This window comes from Bipolaris zeicola (genome assembly GCF_000523435.1).
Source record: "Bipolaris zeicola 26-R-13 unplaced genomic scaffold scaffold_0, whole genome shotgun sequence".
NCBI classification, from domain to species: domain Eukaryota; kingdom Fungi; phylum Ascomycota; class Dothideomycetes; order Pleosporales; family Pleosporaceae; genus Bipolaris; species Bipolaris zeicola.
This window is the reverse complement of record NW_006912049.1, coordinates 157,607-180,403: the sequence shown is the minus strand read 5'-3', so window position 1 is coordinate 180,403 and position 22,797 is coordinate 157,607. Positions and strand designations below refer to the sequence as shown.

Here is a 22,797-nt window from a genome sequence, read left to right as displayed (position 1 = left end):
CATGGTCGGTGAAATCAGGGCATTTTACTCGTAATTATCTAAACCACAAAGGGTGACCTGGCCGCCACGTGGAAAGACTGCTTGGATCGATCGAGGGTTTTTGTAACAATCTGGTTTGGTGCGCCCGACGGGACGGCAGGAACCGAAATAGCTACGACAATGCAGCAGGAGTTCAATCAACCAAGTTACACTGTATGGAATGCATATGGATCAATTGTTGAGCACTGTCCAAGATGCTCGCATCTTGACACTTCTCTGTTTCATCCGTTTGCTTTGCTCCATGTTTCTTATTGTTGCATATACACGTCAGAATGCTTAGCGTCTAACGGACGAAAACCGAATCGAGTCAGTTACTGGTTAGTACGGTTGAGAAGTATTGGAAACTCCCGTTTGCGGATACGGCTATACTACGGAGGTAAGCATCTTGCACTGTTGTATCGACGGCATAACCCAGAGCTTGGCAAGGATTAATACGACTTGATTAGTATGCTTGAAGTCTGGGAATCCTGTGTTAACAAGGTCCTGTGGCTAACGATCAAGGCTATTCCCTAAATATCGGGTATCAGTTCAGTGGTAATAGCAACAACAAAAACATCCCAACGAGATTCGTGATAGATATGGAGTCTAACAGGTGGAGACTAAGGGGCTTTCCGCCTCGCTAGCAACACAGCCCAGGTACTTGGATGCAAGCGACCAACGCATGCGGGGCAATGCGGCTGGTTCCGTCCTAAAAGTCTGGGCTTATAATGTGAAGTAGGCGTGGCTTGCAGGGATCTCTCACCTATCCTAGTTCACTATGCCACGTGCCGTGGTTTGCCGGACGAGGTACTTCGCAGCGACACAAGATACACGGTTAAGGTTGTACTTCGTAAAAAAAGATGATTACTATAGTGCTTACTTTGTGCAAAGCTTTCTAGCTCGCGACGAGTCAGTAGACAGTGAATGTGGCTTCAGTCTCATGCGATCGATCGAGAGACATGGGCACTTGGCATGCTAACGATCAAGCAACATGAAAACTTAGGGGAAAGGAATTTCAAGTATAAATACCGGATGCTCTCTCATGGAGTTTGGAGACATTAACCTACATCTACATCTTAACAGTACAACTCCACTTCAACACAATCACTTCGAATTTTCATCATGAAGCTCGTCGCAGTCCTCGCCACCGTCCTCAGCGTCGTCTCCGCTGTCGCTATCCCAGCTGAGCTCCAAGAACGCCAATGTCTTAACAACGGAAGTACGTCGATTCGACTCCAATCTGGTCTGTAATATCATGCTAACAAGAGAACTCATAGTTGCTTGCACATTTCCTGGAGGCAATGGGAGCTGCTGCTCGGGAAGCTGCCACGGTAAGTGGATTCTTCTCTCGCTACTCTTTTTTGTTGAACTGAGTTGAGCATTAAACTAATGTTTTGACCAGCCATTTTGTGCGGAGACACAAACACTACTTGTCAGCCCCCGGGAACAGCTTGCATTATGCGTAAAGGCAACAATTAGTCATAATAGGAGGTAGAAGTGGAATCGGATTTTAGTCACGGCAGAAGGGTTTTTTTTTAGTAGCAGACTTAGAGGTAGATGAGAGGATTTCAGGTACATAGTTTGATTGGTTAAATTAGCGTTTCTGCAATACAGTCATGGGACAAAAGCTTCACCTTTGAACGGATTTCTTGTTAAACTTGCCTTATCTTGCAATGATATAGCTTGGGCCAAGAGAGCTACAAGTCATATATCTTGTACCTATCTGCAAAGTACCTTACATCTTCTCTCTTTACCCCAAAGTGGAGCGAATTTCTTTGTCCGCTTTGATTCTTTCTAATATTCTTACAACGTATTCAGTAGGAGCCTCTAAAACAAACTTTTAAGTCATAGGGGTTTTAAATGAGAGGAGGTTGTGTAAGCAAAAGAAACCTCTATTCTAGCACTGTCGAACGAGACACAACTAGCCCAGAGAACATCAACTGTCATCCGATATATCCATACTAAGATGCGAGCATGACCTTCTTTTTAAGTCAGCGCAAAGTTTAGTGACAAATAATACAAAGAAAATTTTTATAGTCTAGCACGCAGAGGCAACAAAAGTAGTCAAAAACCGGCGCGCCTTCCCTTCAAACCCCTGATTTACGGAAACTTTTAACAATCGCATCCAGGAGTCAAAAATGTTTATATTCTTGAATTTCCTGTTCACTATATAGTATACGCGTGGAAACCTCAATAGTGTATATGTACAACGGGCAACGCTACCTTAAAGAGAAAACATCGTATGTGCCGATATAATTCTAAAGCTTTCTCCGTATCTGATTCCCCCTTCCTTCATCTCAATAAGGCATTTCAAGAAGCAGTAGCACTCCACTGGTTGACCGTAAACGTAGCAGGACCCCCGGTAAACGCTTCACTACCGAACTGATAGGCTAAAAAAACACGCAGACATATTAGTAGTGTCTTGTTTCATGTCATTTCCTAGGAACGAGCTTACTAATAAGATTCTGAGTCGAAGCAGGATAATCCTTCTTCTCAGTCAGATACGTGAAGAACTCCTTGACATCGGCGGTGAAATGGGGGATCGGGCTGGGCGCAATGAAAGAGTATACTTTCATCGCGCCGTTAAAGCCGTAGAAAAGCTCCCAGGTGTGACCGGCGATTGTGACCATGCCTTGCGAGCTGCCGATGGGGTAGACGTCGTATCTAGCCAACCTACATGGGCAAGTTAGCAAGTAGTTACAAAACATGTGAGGGGAATGGGTTGGGACTTGCCAGATCATAAGCTCATAGTCGCCGCTGCTGGTGGTGTGGTTGACGTCTTGGGCAGTGAAGAGGTCGTAGGCGACGTTGCAACGGATGTTGCTGGTGTCGTAGGCCCAGTTTGCCTCGGTTTGCAGGTTGGTGAATTGGCTGACGGGCTTCTTGGTGAACAGGCGGCCGGCATAGACGTAGCTTTTGACGTTGTTTGGGGCACCGGCCCAGGTCCAGTTTGAGTGCCATTTCGTACCGGCGTCGGTGACGCCGTCGACGTATGTGCACTGGGATCCGCTGGTCGCGGCATCTTTGCCCCAGAGGTTGTTGAGGATCTCGTAGCCGTTGCTTGAGTAGTAGTTGTATAGCTTGCAGGCATCTTGAGCAGTGGCGACGGAGGCCAGGGCGGCGGCGATGAATGAAGTGATCTTCATGGTGTACGATTGCTACAAAGCTCTTGGTGTGAAGTGGATGCGGCTGTTCTGTCTACTCTCCTGCGAGGTGCCGAGACCCTTTTATACTGCCCAGACTTAATGTTTGAGACTCCAATCTTCCAGGGTGGGAGTATTCTAGAAGGTGAATGCTAACCGAAGTGGTACCTTGATACGGTTGCGCGAAACTATATGCGCGAAGCTTTCCTAGGTTCCGACGGAGTGTCCTAAGCGGTGAATGGTATACGCGTCAGTTAAAGTATGTGTAGGGTGCAGATCAACGCCCGTGATACTTGACTAGGGCCCCAAATGGGAATCTCAATATCCATAACTAATATGGATACAATTACTAAACTCTCAGAACACGTATTCACAGACCAGTCCCTGCATATTACCTACTTTTGCCGTGAAACTTTTCATCAGTCGTTCAAAGTGATCACTCTCCGATGCATCATGCGCGGTCCGACGAGTCCAAAAGAAACATGAAGGTTGGACTGTTGGTGAGGGGTTCATAGTCTTGCCATCGTAGTCTTCTCACCTGTGGCATCTCAATCCCCACCGCTGAGATACAATGTGGATATTGTAAAAGACGAGCATATTATAAGATTGTTAGTAAAGACAGATGTCGACTGACATAATATTTTCATCAATTAGTGTTTGATGAACGGAATTTACAGCCGTTATTCCTGCTAGTGATGCGGATCCCTGGATATATGTATGTATCGAGTATATCCTACCATCGCGAATGGCCGTGCGCCTGACTGCCGTCCCGGATAGTACAGCAATTGTTAAAACTTACGTGGTTGGCTCTCTACTATGCATTTTTTTTCGCTTAAGCTTTGCCAATTCTGCCCTTGGTATCTTCCCAGCCGCCTATTTGTATATATATGGCGGTAGTATGCTCCCCATGATACAATCATGTCATTTTCTGCGCCATCCATTTGCACTTTGCGCTCTCTTCTTTAGTGACATGAGTGACAGGTGTGCCAGGCACATCTCACCGGGATGACGGGAACTAAGCCGCATCCGATCTCCAGCCCGACCCTTTACCCTACCCTGTAATCTCCGCATCAAGACACCTTTACCCGCGAGAACCTATGTGGGGTACCATATCGATATCTCTACGCCTGACAGTCTGACTGTGTTCACCGTGCCCGAAAAGATTAGCGTCTCTTTGTGCTCCAGCTAACCCTCGTAGTTTCAAGTTTTCTCACCTATGTGGGACTGAATTCATGAAAAAGACTTGTTTCACACGTGCAGAAGCTTCCTGTCAAAAGCTTAGTGCTGACATTGAACTTGACCATGCGGGAAAAATCCAGCCGAGGTGCTCCTCGGATTGCTATAATACGAGATAATGATCCACATCATATGGAAATATGCGGTGGGTCTTAGCAGCGGAGCTTAACAGTAGAGGAATTCGTCTTGCACATAGTGGTAGAACTATTATTATTTTTTACTTTTATGGACTAGAGTGATATGTCATTGGCATGGGGTTCTACACCGGGCAACGGTTCTTGGAATACGTGCATCGCGAGGTCGTTAGTGCCAAAATTGGCTATATGCCTTATACCCAAGAAAAAAGGCATTTGCGTAGAACATCTTGTCACACACCATCTTGCCCATCAAGTTGCGGCCTTTCAATGGGCCCAGGGTTAGAGCAAGTTACTGAGTAAAAGTAAGTCACACAAGAGGAGCTGCTCGCTTTCGTCATAACACTACCCAAACACGAGGCCTGCGTGACCTGTTTCGTCACGGAAGTTCGTCTTAGACACAAACTCCCACAATCTCATGACTATACGACAATCTGCTTGAAAAGAGAGACAATTGCAGTGATCAATTCAATTCTTCTATGCAATGCGTGCCCAGACCAGCTATTAGAGTGCACGCAAAAATAATAGTAATAACCGGACACTACCAGCCACTGTACATAACTTAAGACAACATAAACCGCTCTCAAGTCGGACGCCTAAATGGATGAGCCTCAGTATTCAATACCCAATCATCCAAGCTGATAACATCCTCTTCCGAGAACAGGAGGTAAAAGTATTTCAACGTCTCGGCAAGCCAGAAACTCTCCATCTCGTCTTGAAATACAGGAGCCGTCTTCGTCACGTCGTCGATGGCGGAATTGCCAAACTCGGTTGTTGTGTGGCGATCAATGGCGAGGAACATGCGCCAGCCGGCTTCACGCCAGTGCTGTGATCCGGTTATACGATACATGTACCACACGGACTCGATTGCTTCCGGGCTGTTATTAACGTTAGTGACATCATAAAATGCAAAAATGTTGCTGGCTTGAAACCGAGCAAAAAGAAACTTACCGGAGAATATAATCCTTAGCCCCAATTCTGGTAACACCTTTCGGCAGTCGGTCTTCCTTGATCCTATTCTCCACGTATTCCTTGTGACTCAGGACTGGGACTGGCGAATAAACATAAGGGAAGTCTGGTAGAGTCGGAGTTGGCTGCTGAGCAAATTCTGGGATATCCAGTGTTGGTTGAGCTTTGATGGGAGGACCTTCACCTTCCTCAGGTTCGCCGCCCATGACTGAATCCCGATTTTGCTGGACGCTTGCAGACGAGCTTGGCATGTGTGCAAGTTCGACATCATCTACAAGCTCAGCGAGTTGGCGCTTGTCCAGTGTATCCGCATATATCAGAGTTGACGTGGCTTTTGCTGCAACTGCAGCAACAGGAGAGGGTTTCGGCGGTGGAGTCATCGCAGCAAGCTGAGCCTTATACCATGATGACGCAGAAGCAATTTGTGATTCATAAACTTCCCTTTGCTCCTCGTAATATTTTATCCGAGATTCGTGTCGTGGGTCGATGTACTCCCAGTAGGTTGTTTCGTTCCAAGCACACTCCTTCGTGCTGTCACAGGGGGCTACTTCAAACGATTCAGGCATGATGCTAGTGGATGTCATGTCGTAACTCCAAATACATCCTTCCGTTAGCTTCTTGGCAACCTCGAGATCTTCGGGGCGGTCGAATAGTTTTGCGCCCATGCCAAACATTCCTCCCGCAAAGCAGGTCAGATGGGCATTCTCTGCCAATAGATCGCCGCTTTGAGTGCTGTCATACATTGCTGGGACTGTGAGTTTTCCAGAAAACAGGATATTCTCCTCTTTCGGGAGCATCGGCCGGAAGAGCAAGTGCTTTTTGACTACATCTATTGATTGCTCATACATGGTCCGATACTTCTCGACTTGGCCACCAAGGAGCAGGTATTGTTTCGGCAGATACTCATATGTGGAATCAGACATGCCACCTAGCGTAAACTCGTCACGCCCACTGCCAGTCGCCACGAAGCCTTGCGGTATGCACTCTGGAGGTGCTGGTATGGTAGGTGCGGCAGATGAGGTCTTGGTGGTCGTATCGAAGTCTCGCTCTGCTCTGAGTGGACTTGACTCATCGATATCAAGCTGTCGTCGTTTGAGCACCGAGTCGCTCGATGGTACAGTTTCTTTCTTCTCTGCATCCTGTTTGGCGCGGTCTGCATCAGAAATGAGCATGACAGGGTCTGGCAATTTCAACGGAATGTATTTATTGCCTTCAGGAGACAGCTTCTCAGCGGACGAATCCGGAGCGGACTGAGAATCAGGCGAGGGACCAATGTTGGGATAGCCTTCTGGAGCTTTGAGAGGTTCTTGTTCAGGAGGCACATCCGCGTAACGTCTTCCACACCCAGAGGCGTCCAAATGAACAGGCCACATGCCCGGAAGCGGAGTCTTTTTCTGAAATTCCTCCAGGTTGTCTGTGATGCGTGCAACGGCATCATAGTACTTGTGCTCTCCAGTGAGTTGCGCAAGTCTGGTGAATTCCATTGAAAGCGAGCCAATCTCGGCCAGAACCACACTTTGGCCGGCACGATGCTTCTGCGAAGCGAAGTCGGGTCTCCAGTAGTAGTACATCTGAGGCATCCGGTTTGGCGTATCGAAAGCACTTATGAGAACTTCGGCAAGTTCTACTGCCTTGTCAAGCAAGTTCTTGTACTTTTTGCCGCTGATATCGTAGGCAGCCAGCAGCCCACCAAGGTAACGGATGGTTGTCTCGAACAAGGGGATATCGGTACGGGTAGTGGTTGTGAAGTCAATTTTGTCCACAGCCTTGACTGCCTCTTCAAACTCGTCCTTCAAGCCCATGATCCAGAGAGTATCGAGTGCATCCACAAGAGTCGCACCCCACTGCGCGAATGGGTCCCTGAAGGTGCCGGACTGCGGACGTAGCTCATCGTGAAGCCATGCCTTTGTCCTGTATCCATCCCACGCCTTCTTAGCAACGCTTCTAATTTTGTCCAGCTTAGCGTTTCTGTCTGTTTTGGCCAGGGCATCCTCGGGCTTGAATTTGGCTTGAATCTTGGGTAGTGTCTTTGGCTTGCCTGAGGGAAGGCGAATGAGCGACTCCGTGGGTATGGGGAAGTGCTCAGGCAGCTTTTTCCAATGTATGACTTCGATACTCGACGATGGGTCTACATCATTGTCGATGATGGCGGCGGGGTCGTCGTGTGGTCGGGGTGGGAGCGGCGAGGGGATCGAAGGTTTGAGTGGCTGTTTGGTGACTTCAGGGCTCGGGGCTGGAGAAGAAGCCGGCTTCTTCACTGGGGGTGGTGTTTGGAGCGGTTGGAACGTGCTAGCAGCAGGCACGTCTAGTTTTAGGCTCTTTGTCTCATGCGCCACGGGTGGGCGTGGTTTCGTGTCCTTATGCAGAGCTTCGCCAGCGTTGCCCTTTAGGCTTGTTGCTCTCGATGCCGCTTCCCTCCATGCTGCGCTAGAATCACCAAATCGATAAATGGTAAGCACGGCAATGACAGCAAAGACGAGAAACGTGCGGTATCTTCGGTATCGGAACATGTCTCAGGGAGGGCCGTGAGCCCAAGGATCCAAGGGTCGTGTGCACTACGACGCGCAAAAGGGGAGTGTTGTGGAAAGAATAGAAGAGGTGGCTATGTCGCTGCTGCCATTTGCGCGCAGAAAAGTGCGAGTGCAAATAGACGGGGGCGTCGAGGCGGAAAGCCGGACAGACTGCTCGAGTCTATGTCCATACGTCTTATGTCTAGTAGGCTTAGCTTCAGGGTGGCTAGTCGCATGCACGCCCTGGAGATCCCTTAGGCGGGTGTGGGGTTGCTTTCGCGCATCGTTGATGTACCAGGCACTCGAAAGCAGGGCACCAGCAAGCAGCCACACCTACGATTCACCAGCCTCACCCACGACATCTGTTTTGGATGGGGTTCTATTTAGCGTTGCGTCTCAAATGGCACTCTGTTGATCTCCTCCCTTATCCTGCAAACCCTTTTCCCCCCTCAGCACAGCCAACTTGCCGAACTCCGTCTGAATAGAGCACTAACTTTGAGCCTACATCCCTCTAGCCGGATTGGGCTGCATGGATATTCATCCCGTGCACCCACCTTTTGACCATACAGTTCACAGCCGAGCCTTAAATTGTCAGCCACAAACAACTACAGTCTACAAGAGTGCTTGTAGAGTGTATCCAAGGTTGTTGGAAGAGCGAGGGAAAAGATCGAATCACGGGTGGCAGCGCTCTGATCATGAAAGCTTCTGTTCGCATTTCTTTGTGAAAATCTATCTAGACAGAGCCGTTATGCAGCCATTGTCAACGGTTCGAGTCGGTTGACATTGTAGGTTTTCCCGCGTAGCGCTTGCTCAATCGCAACAAGTCACATGATCAGTCAACTACGCTTTCAGTGCGTAGGAACTACGGTAGCTTGTCTGAGTGATATCTTTACAGTTCAATCATTGATCGTCGCCGGGTCCTGGTGCTCGTCCCTGATAGCAAGTCAGCAAAGGATCTTCAACAGTATTCGTTTCACTTATTACCATCTGTCGTGCCTTGAGCATCTCGTCGCACAACAACAGGTTAGAAGCAATGCCAGTGGCAGATGCTATACTGTTGCGCAGCACCCTGAATGAATCGTAGACGCCTTCTTGATTGGGATCCATGGCTTCTCCAGTTGCGAGATTCAGGCCTACAACGTTACCCTCGGCGTGCTCGTCTTGCAGCGCGGCTACTATCATCCGGTCAGTACGAAGCAGCAAACAGAGAGAGGCTTATGGCTTACATGAGTCTTGAATGTCATGACCAGAGTTAGCCGCCAGCGTCTTGGGAATGATAAGAAGCGCATCAGCAAAAGCCGAAACTCCCCACTTGGCTTTACCCTTGACCGTCTTCTTGAACTGCTCGCTCTCTAGATGAGCTGCACATGCTACTTGGAAGGCGCCTCCTCCGGGAACAACGCTTCCGTCAACAATCATGTTGTACACGCTCCTCAGCCCGTCGCGAACAGCATCCTTGATTTGGGCAATAGTGTGCGAGTTTGGTCCCTTGATCAGTAGGGTAACAGACTTTGGCTCTTTGACATCTTCCTGTACGCTGTAAGTATACCATCACACCACTACACATGGGCCAACGTACAATAAAGGTATACTTCTCCTCGCCCAATTGGTGTTCATAGACAGAGCCTGCCCAGCCAAGAACGTCCGGTGTCAGGTCGTCAACGCTGTTCTGCGCTGTACCACCACAGACAAGCTGTAGACGTTCCATGTTCCTCCTCTTAGCTCTCCTCAATGCGAAGATACCGTTCTTGACAAGTACATCCAGACTGAGGGGGTCAATGCCCTTTTGGTTTATTATAACGAAACCTTTGCTGGGATCGTTGCCACAAACCTCCTTCTTGAGCTCGACAATTTTCCTCAGCTTCTCGTCGACGAAACGGCGCTCACTCTCTACAAGCTTCTCTCGCTGCTCCGCACTCGAGTAGTAGAAGCCAGAGTTGATCTCGGACTTTTCGTACTCTAAGCTGACGTTCAGGGTCAGGATGTATGCATTCTCTACCCTCTTGGCCATATCCGGATGCCTTGCACCGTGGTCAAGAGCAAGTCCTCGAATGAGCTGTGTATCGGCAGCGGTGCGGTGTTGCATAGTCATGATTTCCACCATGTGTAGATCGGGCTTCGCGGGGGCTTGGTAGATGGCGAGGACTGCGTCGACAATATCGGGAGTCAGTTGTTCGGCGAGCGAGCTGTTAATCTTCGTTGAGAGCGACGTTCGGGCTACGGATAGCAGGAGTTCGCGGTCGACTTCTTTTGCAAGCTTGAACTCGTCAAGGAACTACAGCCTGTCAGCCAAATTTCCACACACACACAAGCGCTGAGCTCATTGTACCTTGAGTGCCTCGGTTTTCGCAATGTCATAACCGTCTGCTATTACTCTAGGGTGAAGACCCTCCGCAATGTAGCGATCAGCCTGCTTCAGCAACTCGCCCACCAAGAGTACCACGGAGGTTGTGCCATCGCCTGTGATCTCATCTTGTGCCGTCGCTGCTCGTGCAATCATAACCTGATTTATTTGAGTCGTGGATCGAGAACGAAGGGGGTAAGACATACGGCGGTAGGGTTTTGGATTTGCTGCGAAAGTGTTAGTTGGTGTAATTTCTGTTGCAACGCAGATACATACCATTTCCTTCAGCAGAACGCTGCCATCTTTTGTGAGCTTGATCTGCACTTCTTGTGAGTGTATGCCAGACGGACGGTACAAACTAACGTACTCCTCCAGCGCCGTCTACAAGCCTGTGCAGAGTTAGTCACTTGCAGTGCATACTGTTTGTTGTTTCTCACATCTTCAGTGTACCGCGGGGTCCCAAATTTGAGGCAAGCACCTATGTTCCGTATAAGAAGGGATTTACTTATTTTAACACTGCCATTCCGTACCTGCTGTAGACCCTCTCCGGCTGAGATGTTTACACGGAGAGCTTCCCCGCGTCTCTGTGTACTGTTAGCGATGGCCGCAGCGCGCTGCAACGAATTCACATACCCGCGACTCGGCCTTGGGATTGAGAAGCTGTGCTGCCGACATGGTTGAAAACGTATACGAGGGTATCGGAGAGTGCAGCAATCAAGCAAAAGACAATATGGCGGGGCAAAATGCTGTTTCCGCACTGCCTGTCGCGTCCCTCCTCAGATTTCTTAGCGGGCGGCAATGCCAAGATTACCCAGAGCTCGGGCCTTCCCTGCAATAATCTTTTTCGCAGAGCTTCAACTTTCTCGACCGCGATTACATCCCGACAGCGGAATAGCCAGCGCATTCCAATACACGACCCAGCTTGTTGCGCCCGCTGATCGCTCGTCCCGCGCGCCATTCCATTTATTGCACGATGAGCGTAGATTACCTCCTCCACGAAAGCCCCGTCGGCTATGCCGTCTTCAAGGTTGCGATCCAGCCAGACACCATTGGCAACCGCCTCCAAGAGGTGCAGAAGGCAGTTCAAGACCTCGACAAGTTCGGAAAGACTGTTGAGCTTGTCGGCCTTGCGCCGTTCCAGGGCACCCAAGATGCTCTGGCCGAGATCAACGATGTCTCGGAAGGCATCATGTCTGACTTCTTGAAGGCCACTCTCGAAACGAACCTTCCCAAGGCCGGAAAGAAGAAGACGATTACTCTTGGTGTGAGCGAGAGGAACCTGGCGGGTAGCATCAAGGCCGCGTTCCCCAACCTCTCATGCGAGACTAGCGACACTTCGGAAGTAGTGGCTGATCTCCTGCGTGGTCTTCGCCAGCACAGCGGCAAGCTGATCAAGGTACGCATAATGTTGGCGCCATCTTGAAGCTTCATATGCTGATTTTTCAAAGAAACTGCAACCTGGTGACATTGATCGCTCTATTCTGGGTCTCGGACATGCGTACTCCAGGTCCAAGGTCAAGTTCAGCGTCCAGAAGCAGGACAACCACATCATCCAAGCAATTGCGACGCTCGACCAGATCGACAAGGACCTCAACACCTTCTGCATGCGCCTGCGCGAGAACTATGGTGAATACGCCTTGTGTATGACACGGATAGCAGGCATGTACTGACGCTATTGGCAGGCTGGCATTTCCCTGAGCTCGCGAAGATTGTCAACAGCAACGAGCAGTACGCAAAGATTGTTCTGAAGATTGGCGACAAGTCGAAATTGTCCGATGAGGACCTGCACGACCTTGCAGCAGTTGTGGACGACGATGAGGGTGTTGCGCAAGCCATAATCAATGCCGCGCGCACATCCATGGGCCGTGAGTTCAAGCCAGCAGCGATGCAGGTGTAAGAAGCATGATCACTGACGCTGTTTTTAGGGGATCTCTCCGAGGCTGATATGGAGATTGTCATGTAAGGGTTCTTCGTGCACCATGCAAATCACCTACTAACATTCAATCAGGGCATTCGCTAAGAGAACCGCTTCGTTGGCTGCGTATCGCAAGCAGCTTAGCAACTACCTTGGAAGCCGCATGAACCAGGTCGCTCCCAACCTGGCTGCTCTGATCGGTGACACGGTTGGCGCAAGGCTGATCTCCAAGGCTGGTTCTTTGACGAATCTCTCCAAATACCCTGCCAGTACTGTGCAGATTCTGGGTGCAGAGAAGGCGCTGTTCAGAGCGCTCAAGACCAAGGGAAACGTATGTGGCTTTGCTCGACACTCTGCCGGATGACGCTAACTGTTGAGCAGACTCCCAAGTATGGATTGATCTACCACAGCTCCTTCATTGGACGCACAGGACAAAAGTCCAAGGGCAGAATCTCGCGTTTCTTGGCCAACAAGTGCTCAATTGCGTCGAGGATTGACAACTTTTCTGATACGCCGACTTCCAAGTTTGGTGAAGCACTCAAGCGCCAAGTGGATGAGCGAATTGAGTTCTATGCGACTGGCGCCCCGCCTGCGAAGAATGCAGCGGTGATGCAGGCGGCCATGAACTCTGTCATGACTGACATTGGCGTCATCGAGGACCCCACTGCAACTGCAGCCGAGGATGTGGAGATGGCCGACGGGGTAACAGCGGCAGCCACTGAGCAAGCGGTGCGCAAGGAGAAGAAGGACAGGAAGGCCAAGAAGGCCAAGAAGGAGGCCGAAGAGGAGGTTTCGGAGAAGAAGTCGAAGAAGGACAAGAAGCGGAAACACGGCGAGGAGGAGGATGGCGAAAAGAAGAAGAAGAAGAAGAGCAAGGCGTGATGATGGGATGGGGAGGAAGACCTGTAGCTATACTGGCATCGTGTGATGGCGTTTTGCAAGAGGGTGTTTTTGGAGTTTTTTTTTGTGAGTGATTTGTTTTGAGGGGTCTATGAGTTTACGCAGCACATTACCCAGGGGCGGATGGGTGTGGGCATATACCTCGAGCAGTTATCCAGGGTACAAAAGCAGTGTTGTTTGCAATTGCGCGCGGGTGTGTATGTGTGAGTGTGTGAGTGTGTGAGTGTGTACATGTGGGTGTGTGGGTGTGCATGTGCATGTATGACAGGAGGGTGGACATGCAAGAAGCGTTCCTGGATGTGTAACGCCACGGCAGCGGTGGCGAATCAGAGACCCCTGTAGACGATCGGAACGCACGGGCGCGATCAGGCATGCAGGCCACGCCGAAACGCACAGGCAGCGTGGAACGACCATGTATAGGTAGTGGGCTGGCAACAGAGCCAACAGGTATGGATATATGGGCGACGACGACAATGACGACCAGGACAGCATGGCCGGAGCATGCGGGCCAACGCTGCAGTGTGCTCTGGCGTGCAGCAGCAGTGCATGCGCGGCTAATGCGCCTCAGCGGGCGTCGCAGTTATTCATGGCAGAGGAACACACAGGCACACAGACATGCATGCACCCACACATGATGATATCCAGACGTGGGATGGGACTGTGGGGTGGGAGAGCATGGGATGGAAGCACTCCCACTCTTGCTTATATTGCTCATGGACAACCACAAACGGGCCCTTGAACTTGTACTTGATGTCCATGTGGCAGGATGGTGGTATGTATATTATTATGATGATTATGTAGCTATGTGGGCATGTGCATCCCGTCGGTCCATGGCGCGGCAGATGGTGGTGGTGGTGGTGCCATGTTTGATAGCAGCCAGCAGCGGCGGGCATAGGGTAGGGTAGGGTAGGCAGGCAGGTAGGCAGGTAGGCAGGTAGGCAGGTAGGCAGGTAGGCCAGCCAGGCCAGGGTTCGTCGACTGCTCTGGCGTAAACTGTTTTTCTCTTCTAGGGCTCGTCGTAACCCCAAGCTTTGGCCCGCTGCTGTCCCAAATGGCCCTCATGGCTACTTGAGGCCCTTGAGCCCCCCTTCAAGCTCAAGGACGACGACTTTTGTCCTTTGTCTCTTCTTCTTCCATTGCCGCTCCCTCCATCTTTCTCTCTCTCTCCTTCTCCCTCTCTCCTTCTCTCCGTCTTCGTCGCCAGCCCCGTTTTCGGCTGCTGCCATCCACCGTTTCCATCTCTCCCGCCGGCGCTGAGGGTGCCGTCATCAATATCTGGCTAGCAATCTCATCTTGGTGTTCCTGTCCATCCATCTACCCGAGTTAGCCTCTGGCCCCGGCTCGCCGTCCCGCTAAACATCGACTTTGGTGTTCTTGCCCGCTATTGCATTTACCCAGCCTTTCGCCCATTTTTGGTGTTGAGTTCTGCACACCCGCCCGCGCTTCCACCTCGCCTCGCTCAACCCCCTCTGCTCTGCATAGCCGCCTGTCAGCATTTTGTGTAGCCAGCGACAGGCACGGCCAGCGTCCTTCTCTTCGTGTTTCTTCTGTGCGCTGCACTCTCGCCCTGTTCCGCGCCATGGACGTAGGCGATGCATCCTCGCCCGGCAGTCTAAGCTCGCCCCCACACTCGCCCGAGCAGGGCACGCCGACCTCGACGGTTCGCGCATCTGCAGGTGGTGTTGGTGTTGGGACTAGCACCCCCACCCCTGCAAACGCGTCGCCGGCAACACATGCGCGAGGCTTAACCGCCAGCGGCCAGCCACGCAAGAAGCCGGGGCCCAAGCCAAAGGCAAAAGACCAAAGTGCCCCCGAGCCAGAGAAGAAGACTAGGAAGCCACGCAAGAGCGAGCCCAAAGACCCAAATGCTGCACCCATCCAACGGAAGAGACGGACAAAGGCCTCCCTCGAGGCCCAGTCGCAGCCACAGCCTCAACCACCACTACCACCGCCGCCAGCTCCAGCACCCGCACCCGCACCCGCACCCGCGCCGGTTGTAGAAGAGAAACCACCTGTTCAGCAGTCGCCCACGCCCCAGAGTAGACCCAGTGAGCCCGCGCCTGTCTTGCAACCAGAACAGCCACCCGCTGTCACACAACCCCCTCGCGTGCTGAGCAATGCCGAACCCACGCTTCACAGCAATCCGAACCTATCACATATCAGTGCCACTCCCCCAGCACCACGCCCGTCAAGCTCAGGCCAGCGCTATGATCCAATTCGAGGTGGCATCTTCGAATCCAAACCCCAGCCTGTAGCAAGTGCCCCTCCGCCAGTCTCCCCACGACTCAATCACCGTGCGAGTGCCTCTCCCTCCATTACCAGTCTGATCGATCCCCCATCTGCCAGCAATTCCTTCTACTCTCACCCCGTCAAGCTACCCCAGCAGAACTCAGTCACCTCGGCGCCTGTTTCGCCTGCTGCCTTCTCTACCCGACCCGGGTCGGTCCTTCCTACCCAAGAATATCCACCTCAACCTCCACCCCAACAACAGCAACCACAACAGGAACAGGCCCCGCTTCCAGTCCAGGCTCAAACACATCTGATTGCACCATCGGGACCGACTCCTATGGATATTGACAGTGAGCCCAGCAAGCCAGTATCTGTACCCATGACCAAGTCAAACTCTGCAAACTCCGGCACGCCTTCACAGTCAAATGCTCCAACACCACCCACCAAAGCCGCACGTCAGAAAGAGGCCCCACCACCATTACCTACAGGCAGTGGCTTGTTGTCAGGAACCCCATTTGGCCCAGTGGCCAACGCCAATGGCACATCCGAGACACAGGGTACTAACATTTACCTTCACTTCGATTTGAAGGGACGTGACAACGTGACCATCAATGTCGCACAAGAGGTTGAGAAGAAATACGGGTTTGCTGCTCTTCATCCCCGCATTGCTGCCCGCAAAGAGCGTCAACGCCAAATCACAGCTGCCGGCGCCGCTCTTGAAAGAGCCGCAGGTGGGGGATCAAATGACGACCTTTCTGTCGATCTGTCTGAGAATGAAAGCAATGTTGAGATGGGTGGCATGGATGATGAGACATCAGCCAAGGAGAATGGAGGCAAGAAGCGAAGGAAGAGAAAGCAAGAAGACTACGACAAGGAGGATGACTTCATCGATGACACCGAGTTGGCCTGGGAGCAGCAAGCCCTCATGGCAAAGGACGGCTTCTTTGTATACAGCGGTCCGCTCGTTACTGAGGAGAAGCAACCTGTAGAGAGGTATGTATTTGGCATTGCATTGGGTTGTTCTAGGCTAACAATCCACAGGGCTGATGGCACCATCAGGCGCGGCCGAGGCCGTGGACGCGGTGGCACAGTACGAGGAGAGACATCAGGTCGTGGCCGTGGCCGTGGCGGAGGCCCTGGCTCTCGCGGTGGCTCCACTGTCCGTAAACCTCGCGTTACCAAGGCCGACCGGGCTGCTATGGAACAGGAAAAGGCTGCCCGCGAGTCTCTTGCGCAGACAATTGCAACTAAACAACCTCTCGCTACCCCCTCCCACCAGGCTGGCCAGACTAGTGTGGCGTAACCAAAATACGTTTCCGGCATAAATGACCTCCAGTTTACATCAACTAGTGTGAGATGCATCTCAAATGTGTTATAGGTGGTCTTATCGGCGTTGGATCCGGGATCTTGCAATCAATTACTGTTTTTTTCCATTTTCCCCTTCTTCTGTATCTGATTAGTTACTTGTACGATACCCAACAGTGGGGCGGTTGTGGCATGCCATCTGGCTCGTGGAAAAAAGAAGGTCCGGAGGTTTTTTGTATGTGTAGATATATCGGCACGGCGTTACTGTTTTCACTACTGCCTTTAAAGATTCTAGAAATTATCACTTTCAATACGTGTGTCCTTTTTCTTTGCTGTTGTACACAAGTGACGAGTGGACTTTTTCCACTCTCAGAGAGCTCTTTCCTAATCTCTCCCATTCTTAAACGCCATGACGTAATTTACATACAGAGCGGCTCTGTACTAGTCTAAAGCCATTGTCTTTGACTGAGTCAAGGACGATGACCTACAGAACAGAAATCACATGCTTGAGTTACTGCAGTACCGTGCCTGGCCCGCACATTCCGTAAGTGTTCCATTTGCTAATGTCAAGGAGACATCTTATAGGCGGAAAACTGTGCAGTACGTTATAATTGATATATAAATAGGCTACTCAGGTTGCCATTTCCTGTTCCCGTTCGTACATACATTTTTTGTTTTGATCAAGATGTCCGATCCTGCTCCTTTTTCTTCCGATACGGCTCCGAAAATGATGTTAATTCAGGATCTTCGAAAAGAGCTTGAGGCAGCTATTGCGTCGGCGAATCGTAAGCCGAAGGTCTATAATAAGACTGCTGCGATACTTGTGCATTTTCAGGATGATGACGTCAAGTGTGGCATTGTGGAGGATGAATTGGCGACTACGTTCCGCGATGTACTCGGTATTGAGAAGGTTGTACGAGTCTCGCTAGAAGCAGAAAAGACAGGCAAGCTCATTTTTGAGAATATACGCGCATTCTTCGAGCTGCACCCGGAAAATCAGTGCGCCGACGACTGTCTCGACATCTTCGTGATTTCTGGCCATGGCAGGCGACATGTCGATATGAGAGATGGTCAGGTAAAGCAGCATACACTCTTGATTAGGTAACTTAACTTCCACCACTCTCTTTTTTTTCGTGCGGACTGCTAACAATTCATAACAGCCCCTTCATCGACACTGAAAGCGTGAACGGCAAGGATCCGAAGACGCTTGGTACTCGAGCACTAGACTGGCATTTCGGAACTAGCATCCTCTCTCACGCTTCATGCGATGTTATCCAAATCCTAGACTGTTGCTACTGTCATGGGACTAAAGAATTAGGAATAGAAACACTGGCGGCTACGATGGAATCCGCTGGTTACAAGGAAACCGACACATCCTTTTCTGAAAGCTCTGATTACAACGCTAAAGAAGCTTTCTACATCCCCTTTCACAATGGCAGATGTCTATGTGAGGATGCAGCAGGATCGGAGGGAATTGCAGCTAAAGCATGTTCCATTTGACAAGAAGAATGACGAAAAGGATCCAGTTATGTTTGGAAATTCGAAATCCAAAGGTGGAAATGCAGGTTCAGAGTCCAGACCAGATGATCTACAGGTCCTTGTAACTACACATGTTGACGAGAATCTTAGCGAGAGCGAGGTTGAAGAATTGAAGAATTGGTTTCGCAACACTGTCTCCTCTACTCAGAGGGGTGACTATCAAGGTGGAAGGCGTTTGGAAATCGCTAGTTTCTATCTTGCTCCTCGCTCTTCCAATATTAGTCTGGAATCAGCTGCGTTACAGCAAATTCGCGTGGAATTACGTTGGGCAAGTGACTGCAAGTAACGCGTTGCTACCATAGGCTACGGGGGGGCATTGCACTTCCTCTCATGCCACCCCAAGGTTAGAAGAACCGAAATCCAGGACTATCTTTTAGGCAGAGGTACCCCGCCTAGGTATAGGCGAATAGCGCCACAAGTTGGTAGGGAAGGTTCGATATGTAGGCGACTTCCGTTTCTAGAGCTCGTTTGTAGTCTCTCTCACCCTCAAGCCGCTAGTGCGTCACTATCAATAGAATCACTCTCACTTTCATTTCTAACTATTTTGTTCTTGTTCCATTTGCAAAACCCTCCCAACTACTATCAATTGTACTCTTCCAACTCTGAAAACCCAGGGACAAAACACTCTGCTGCTGCTTCTGAGAAACGATCAAGAACGTCATAGCCAGCTCTACCACAAAGTCTACAATGCTACCCAGTGCCGACAGCATTACTGAGCGCTCGCGAAAGTTTTACGATGGAACATACACGTGGGATTCTGACGGCTTCACCGACGACATGGGAGGTAAGAGCAAAGGAACAGGGTGTGGATAACAAGGTACTGACGACAGGCAGTATATCGTACTTTTGACTGCTACGACCCGGATGCTCGAGCTCCAACACCGCTGCCTCCTATGTTTTTGAGCGATGATGAAGAAGATGAGGTGCTGCAATGTGGCGCTGGTGCCGACATTGAGACTCTTGCGTTGGCACCAGACGCTGGAAACAAAGGAAGCACAGCAACGGCGCGATGCGATGAGTCGTCTCGTGGTCATGCCGATAAGAAGCATCTCGTTGGAAAGACGGAATACGCCTTGCAAGACACCATCACACCGCCTACTAGTCCCACGGTTAAGAAACTAGACACAGCTATAGTCGGAAACAAGCACACCAATCCCATAACGCCTCCAAAAGACGTCAAATCAAAGGTTCAGAATCCTTCGCCCTCGTCCTCGGGTCTTTCAGACTGTCCGTCAGATCTCTCTGAGTGGGATGTAGGCCTTCCGGTAAGTACTCATGCAGATAGCGTGACTTGTTGTGGCACTGCTGAGAAGGTTTTAGAATCTAAGTCAAAAGAAGACTACAAAGACGAGCAAACCGCAAGAGCCTGCTCCGAAACCGACAAAATCAAAAGTTTCGACTCGGGGAGTTGCACAGAAGGTTAAGAAGGTAGTGAGAAAAGGGAAGAAATGATTGTGCAGTGTGGTAGCTACAAGTTCGTTCACTTGACTACTACACTGTTGGATTTGCAGACTGGCAGCTACAGCATGGTCCGTTAGACACGCGGCTATCAAAAAGTACTCAAGCCCACGCTGCTGGTTCATATGCTCAAATGGAGATCAAAAAGTTTTGTATCTTTGTCCTTGCAGGGAAAGAGGCATGTGGTGGTTGTGAACACATCACAAGACGATGGATACTCAAGAGACATTCTAATAGTATCGTTCTGCCTATTACAACACAAACGCCCTGTACATTACTCCTACCCCAAAACATCTCCACACTTTTCCGTCTCGTCATGTTCATGATAAAGCAAACATCTCGCCCACCTCCACGGCTTACACGCCTCCCATTTACCCTCTTTCCTCGCCCTCCTCGCCGGACTCCCCTGCACCTCCTCCTCCTCCTCTCCTCCCACCCCGCCACCGCCGCCCCCTCCCCAACACACGCATTACAAAACACCCCTCCACGCCCCTACACCTCTCACACGCGCCCACCTCCCCCCACTGCACCGCACACCAAACCCTCAACCGATGCCTCCTCACCACCTGCTCCGCCGGCCTCTTAACCCCCCACCACCAATTCCCGCATAAACCGCGGATGCCACTCCTACGGATGTCCCTCAACCAGCCGATCCGTCTTCTTAAACACAAAAAAGATCAACAACTAACCGCCGCACCGCCGCGCTCTCGCGTATCTCGTCGTACAGGACCCAGGTATGCCGATGGCGTAGGCACGCTGTTTGTGGTGTCGGCTAACGTGCTGATGGCGTTGCGGGCGGCTTCGAGACCGAGGCGGTCGGCGAGCGCGTAGGTATGCAACAGGGTGTAGTAGGCGGGTTTTTTCCGTCTTTGAAGGGGGTGCGGTATGTGCGTGGTGTGGAGGTGCGTTACTAGCAGTGACAAGTGGCTGGGTGATATGTCGGAGAGGGTGATGCTGCTTGTGCTGGATTCGATAAAGGGGCCAAGCAGGGCGGCGCGGAAGTAGGCAGAATGTTGAGTCAAGAGGTGCGTGTGGAGGTGGAAGGGTGTGTGTTTGGGGCCTACGAGCATGGTGCTTGTGCGCGTGTATTCTTGGGCGTTTTCTTTGGTCATGTATGGCGTTGTGTTGCTGGTCTTGCGGGTGCTTTGACGTGTTGACTGGCTGGTAGAAGAGCCTGGCGAGCGTGTGTGTGTGTGAGACCTGACTTGAGAGTGCAGTCTGTACGTCTCTCCAATCATATAGTGATGACGAATTCCGTGAAGAGACTTGATTTGCCTCGGATCAGACGCTGCATGGTACCATAGTGCGTGGCTGTCTCTTCCTCTATCACAAATTCTAATGTCCAGCTCTTCTCTACTTTGCCCCAGATCCACCTGATTCCCAATTTTTCACCAAGTCAAAATAATCGAAAATACCGCGCTAATAGAAAAACTTCGGGACGTTAGTCTTTTTGAGAACAAATAGACTCTCGCTACAGAATCCTCCGTTGTTTTGATTGTCAATGGTTGTTGTTGCGTGAGGATTCATTGACAAAAGGATGGTCTTGTAAGTCCTTGAGGTTGGCACGCATTGTCTTTGTCGCAACGCACTGATAAAGTAGCAAGCACTGCGCCGCAGGCCGGCCTTTGTCTTTACAAATATCATCTTGCATGATAACAGTAGTAACTTTCAAACACTTTTATTCGTTTCATTTTGGCCAATACAAGGCATCTTTAACTGTGACCTCGAGTGGCATAAAGAAGAGATATCTTACCAACTATCTTACAAAAAACACCCCACTATGTGTTACTAGATTATACAAAAGGGACTCAGTCTGCCCTCATCGAAGCGTCGTTTCGTCGTGCCAATGTACTTTTAACATGGCTGTGGAGTAATCCGGTGCGAACTTATGCGACAAAGTTCTTGATGTCTAATGATTTTGTTAGTGCCAAAGTTTTTCTTATTATTCAGGTGGGGTGACCTACTGTTCAGCCACCTGACGTATTCCTTCTGCTCCTTGTGGTCAATGTAGTCGGGGATGAAGAGTGCAAGACGAGTGTTGATGCCACGCTCCTCGAGGTACTTTTCAAGCAGAATCTGGAGGTCCTCATCCAGGTTGTTGAAAGGAGGGCCCTGGGACAAGTTAGATCTGAGACACATCAAGATATCAAGTCGTAACCACATACAGTGTAGAGCGCACGCCTTGCCCAGTCCTTCTCAGCGGTGGCAGGGTCAGCCAGATCAGCTGATGGGAAGTAGTAAAGATCCTCGATCAGGAAGTCGCCATCCTGGGCAGTAGCCTCGATAGCCAAAGCGCCCTTGCCGGGACGCTCGATGCGGATGCTGGCATGGGCAGGGAAGCCCTGCTGTGACTCGTCGTTCTCGTAGTCATCCTCGAGCTCCTCGCGGTCGGCAGGAGCAACGCGGTCCTCGGGCGCTACACGGATGTTTCCATCTGGAGTCTTGCCCTGGTTGATGGCACCCTTGGTGTTTGCGCCTCCAGACTGCACATCCATATCGGCATCATCGAACAAGGCACTGTCCTCGGAAAACTCATCGCCGGCCTGGTTAGTGTTGAGGTCGGCCGTTGTAAAGGTGATGCGGATCTTTTCGTCATTGTACGTGCGGGTCAAGACGACTTCTTGGTTGCCATCCTGGTCCTCAATCTATGTCCATATGAGTATTTGGCTATGCATATTCAAATATGTGGAAATTCTAACCTCAAAGGGGCTGTTCTCAAGATATTCCTTGATGTTTGCTGAGAGATCCTCATCCTCTTTCATGCTCTCTTCCATGGCGATTTCACTGTGGAGCTTCGCAACCAGCTCCTCATTGACTGTTATTTATATTAGCCAACGTATTCTATTTTGAATTTGCGCAATACATACTACCACTATCCTCTCTCCTTGCTGCAGACATGGAGAAAGAGGCTGTGAGCCTGGGCACAGCGACAGTCCATGCTGGCTGGAAAGCAGCCGTCTGGCGCAGAGCAGTTTGCGGGCGTACTGCTTTTGTGGAGAAGCGAGCGGCGGACCGCGGGACGCTGCGGGCGAGGTTTCGTAGAGAAAGCATTGTATTTGCAGAGTTTATGGTTGTCTTTGCAAAAACACGATGGCAG

The 22,797-nt window shown here is 50.7% G+C and overlaps 10 protein-coding genes across 10 annotated transcripts; 5 read left to right on the top strand and 5 right to left on the bottom strand.

The window, feature by feature from the left end:
* Nucleotides 1-1,140: 1,140 nt before the first annotated feature.
* Nucleotides 1,141-1,497, top strand: COCCADRAFT_31679 (uncharacterized protein; the record flags this gene model as incomplete). The annotated part of the gene is made up of 2 exons (XM_007708154.1): nt 1,141-1,237; nt 1,421-1,497. The coding sequence occupies 2 exons, from the start codon at nt 1,141-1,143 to the stop codon at nt 1,495-1,497; spliced, it is 174 nt and encodes a 57-aa protein (XP_007706344.1).
* Nucleotides 1,498-2,328: 831 nt separating this feature from the next.
* Nucleotides 2,329-3,164, bottom strand: COCCADRAFT_31678 (glycoside hydrolase family 12 protein; the record flags this gene model as incomplete). The annotated part of the gene is made up of 3 exons (XM_007708153.1): nt 2,329-2,408; nt 2,474-2,691; nt 2,752-3,164. 3 exons carry the CDS (start codon nt 3,162-3,164, stop codon nt 2,329-2,331), a joined length of 711 nt encoding a protein of 236 aa, XP_007706343.1.
* Nucleotides 3,165-5,114: 1,950 nt separating this feature from the next.
* Nucleotides 5,115-8,010, bottom strand: COCCADRAFT_80627 (glycoside hydrolase family 47 protein; the record flags this gene model as incomplete). Its single annotated transcript, XM_007708209.1, has 2 exons — nt 5,115-5,409; nt 5,483-8,010. The coding sequence occupies 2 exons, from the start codon at nt 8,008-8,010 to the stop codon at nt 5,115-5,117; spliced, it is 2,823 nt and encodes a 940-aa protein (XP_007706399.1).
* A 900-nt stretch (nt 8,011-8,910) lies between these two features.
* COCCADRAFT_80663 (uncharacterized protein) lies at nt 8,911-11,029 on the bottom strand (the record flags this gene model as incomplete). The annotated part of the gene is made up of 11 exons (XM_007708208.1): nt 8,911-8,943; nt 8,995-9,185; nt 9,237-9,540; nt 9,590-10,285; nt 10,340-10,513; nt 10,561-10,581; nt 10,631-10,672; nt 10,722-10,743; nt 10,792-10,832; nt 10,885-10,938; nt 10,988-11,029. The coding sequence occupies 11 exons, from the start codon at nt 11,027-11,029 to the stop codon at nt 8,911-8,913; spliced, it is 1,620 nt and encodes a 539-aa protein (XP_007706398.1).
* A 298-nt stretch (nt 11,030-11,327) lies between these two features.
* COCCADRAFT_80534 (uncharacterized protein) lies at nt 11,328-13,151 on the top strand (the record flags this gene model as incomplete). Its single annotated transcript, XM_007708207.1, has 6 exons — nt 11,328-11,750; nt 11,803-11,980; nt 12,037-12,219; nt 12,280-12,313; nt 12,363-12,600; nt 12,651-13,151. The coding sequence occupies 6 exons, from the start codon at nt 11,328-11,330 to the stop codon at nt 13,149-13,151; spliced, it is 1,557 nt and encodes a 518-aa protein (XP_007706397.1).
* A 1,597-nt stretch (nt 13,152-14,748) lies between these two features.
* COCCADRAFT_80856 (uncharacterized protein) lies at nt 14,749-16,701 on the top strand (the record flags this gene model as incomplete). Its single annotated transcript, XM_007708206.1, has 2 exons — nt 14,749-16,391; nt 16,440-16,701. 2 exons carry the CDS (start codon nt 14,749-14,751, stop codon nt 16,699-16,701), a joined length of 1,905 nt encoding a protein of 634 aa, XP_007706396.1.
* Nucleotides 16,702-17,388: 687 nt separating this feature from the next.
* On the top strand, nt 17,389-18,528 carry COCCADRAFT_57 (uncharacterized protein; the record flags this gene model as incomplete). Its single annotated transcript, XM_007708082.1, has 3 exons — nt 17,389-17,804; nt 17,864-17,972; nt 18,028-18,528. The coding sequence occupies 3 exons, from the start codon at nt 17,389-17,391 to the stop codon at nt 18,526-18,528; spliced, it is 1,026 nt and encodes a 341-aa protein (XP_007706272.1).
* A 362-nt stretch (nt 18,529-18,890) lies between these two features.
* On the top strand, nt 18,891-19,666 carry COCCADRAFT_80892 (uncharacterized protein; the record flags this gene model as incomplete). The annotated part of the gene is made up of 2 exons (XM_007708205.1): nt 18,891-19,026; nt 19,077-19,666. Coding segments are annotated over 2 exons (726 nt in total), but the record flags the coding sequence as incomplete, so codon positions are not given.
* A 661-nt stretch (nt 19,667-20,327) lies between these two features.
* COCCADRAFT_31672 (uncharacterized protein) lies at nt 20,328-20,938 on the bottom strand (the record flags this gene model as incomplete). Its single annotated transcript, XM_007708152.1, has 2 exons — nt 20,328-20,384; nt 20,426-20,938. The coding sequence occupies 2 exons, from the start codon at nt 20,936-20,938 to the stop codon at nt 20,328-20,330; spliced, it is 570 nt and encodes a 189-aa protein (XP_007706342.1).
* Nucleotides 20,939-21,586: 648 nt separating this feature from the next.
* COCCADRAFT_54 (uncharacterized protein) lies at nt 21,587-22,751 on the bottom strand (the record flags this gene model as incomplete). The annotated part of the gene is made up of 5 exons (XM_007708081.1): nt 21,587-21,609; nt 21,665-21,812; nt 21,866-22,345; nt 22,400-22,515; nt 22,568-22,751. 5 exons carry the CDS (start codon nt 22,749-22,751, stop codon nt 21,587-21,589), a joined length of 951 nt encoding a protein of 316 aa, XP_007706271.1.
* Nucleotides 22,752-22,797: the final 46 nt, after the last annotated feature.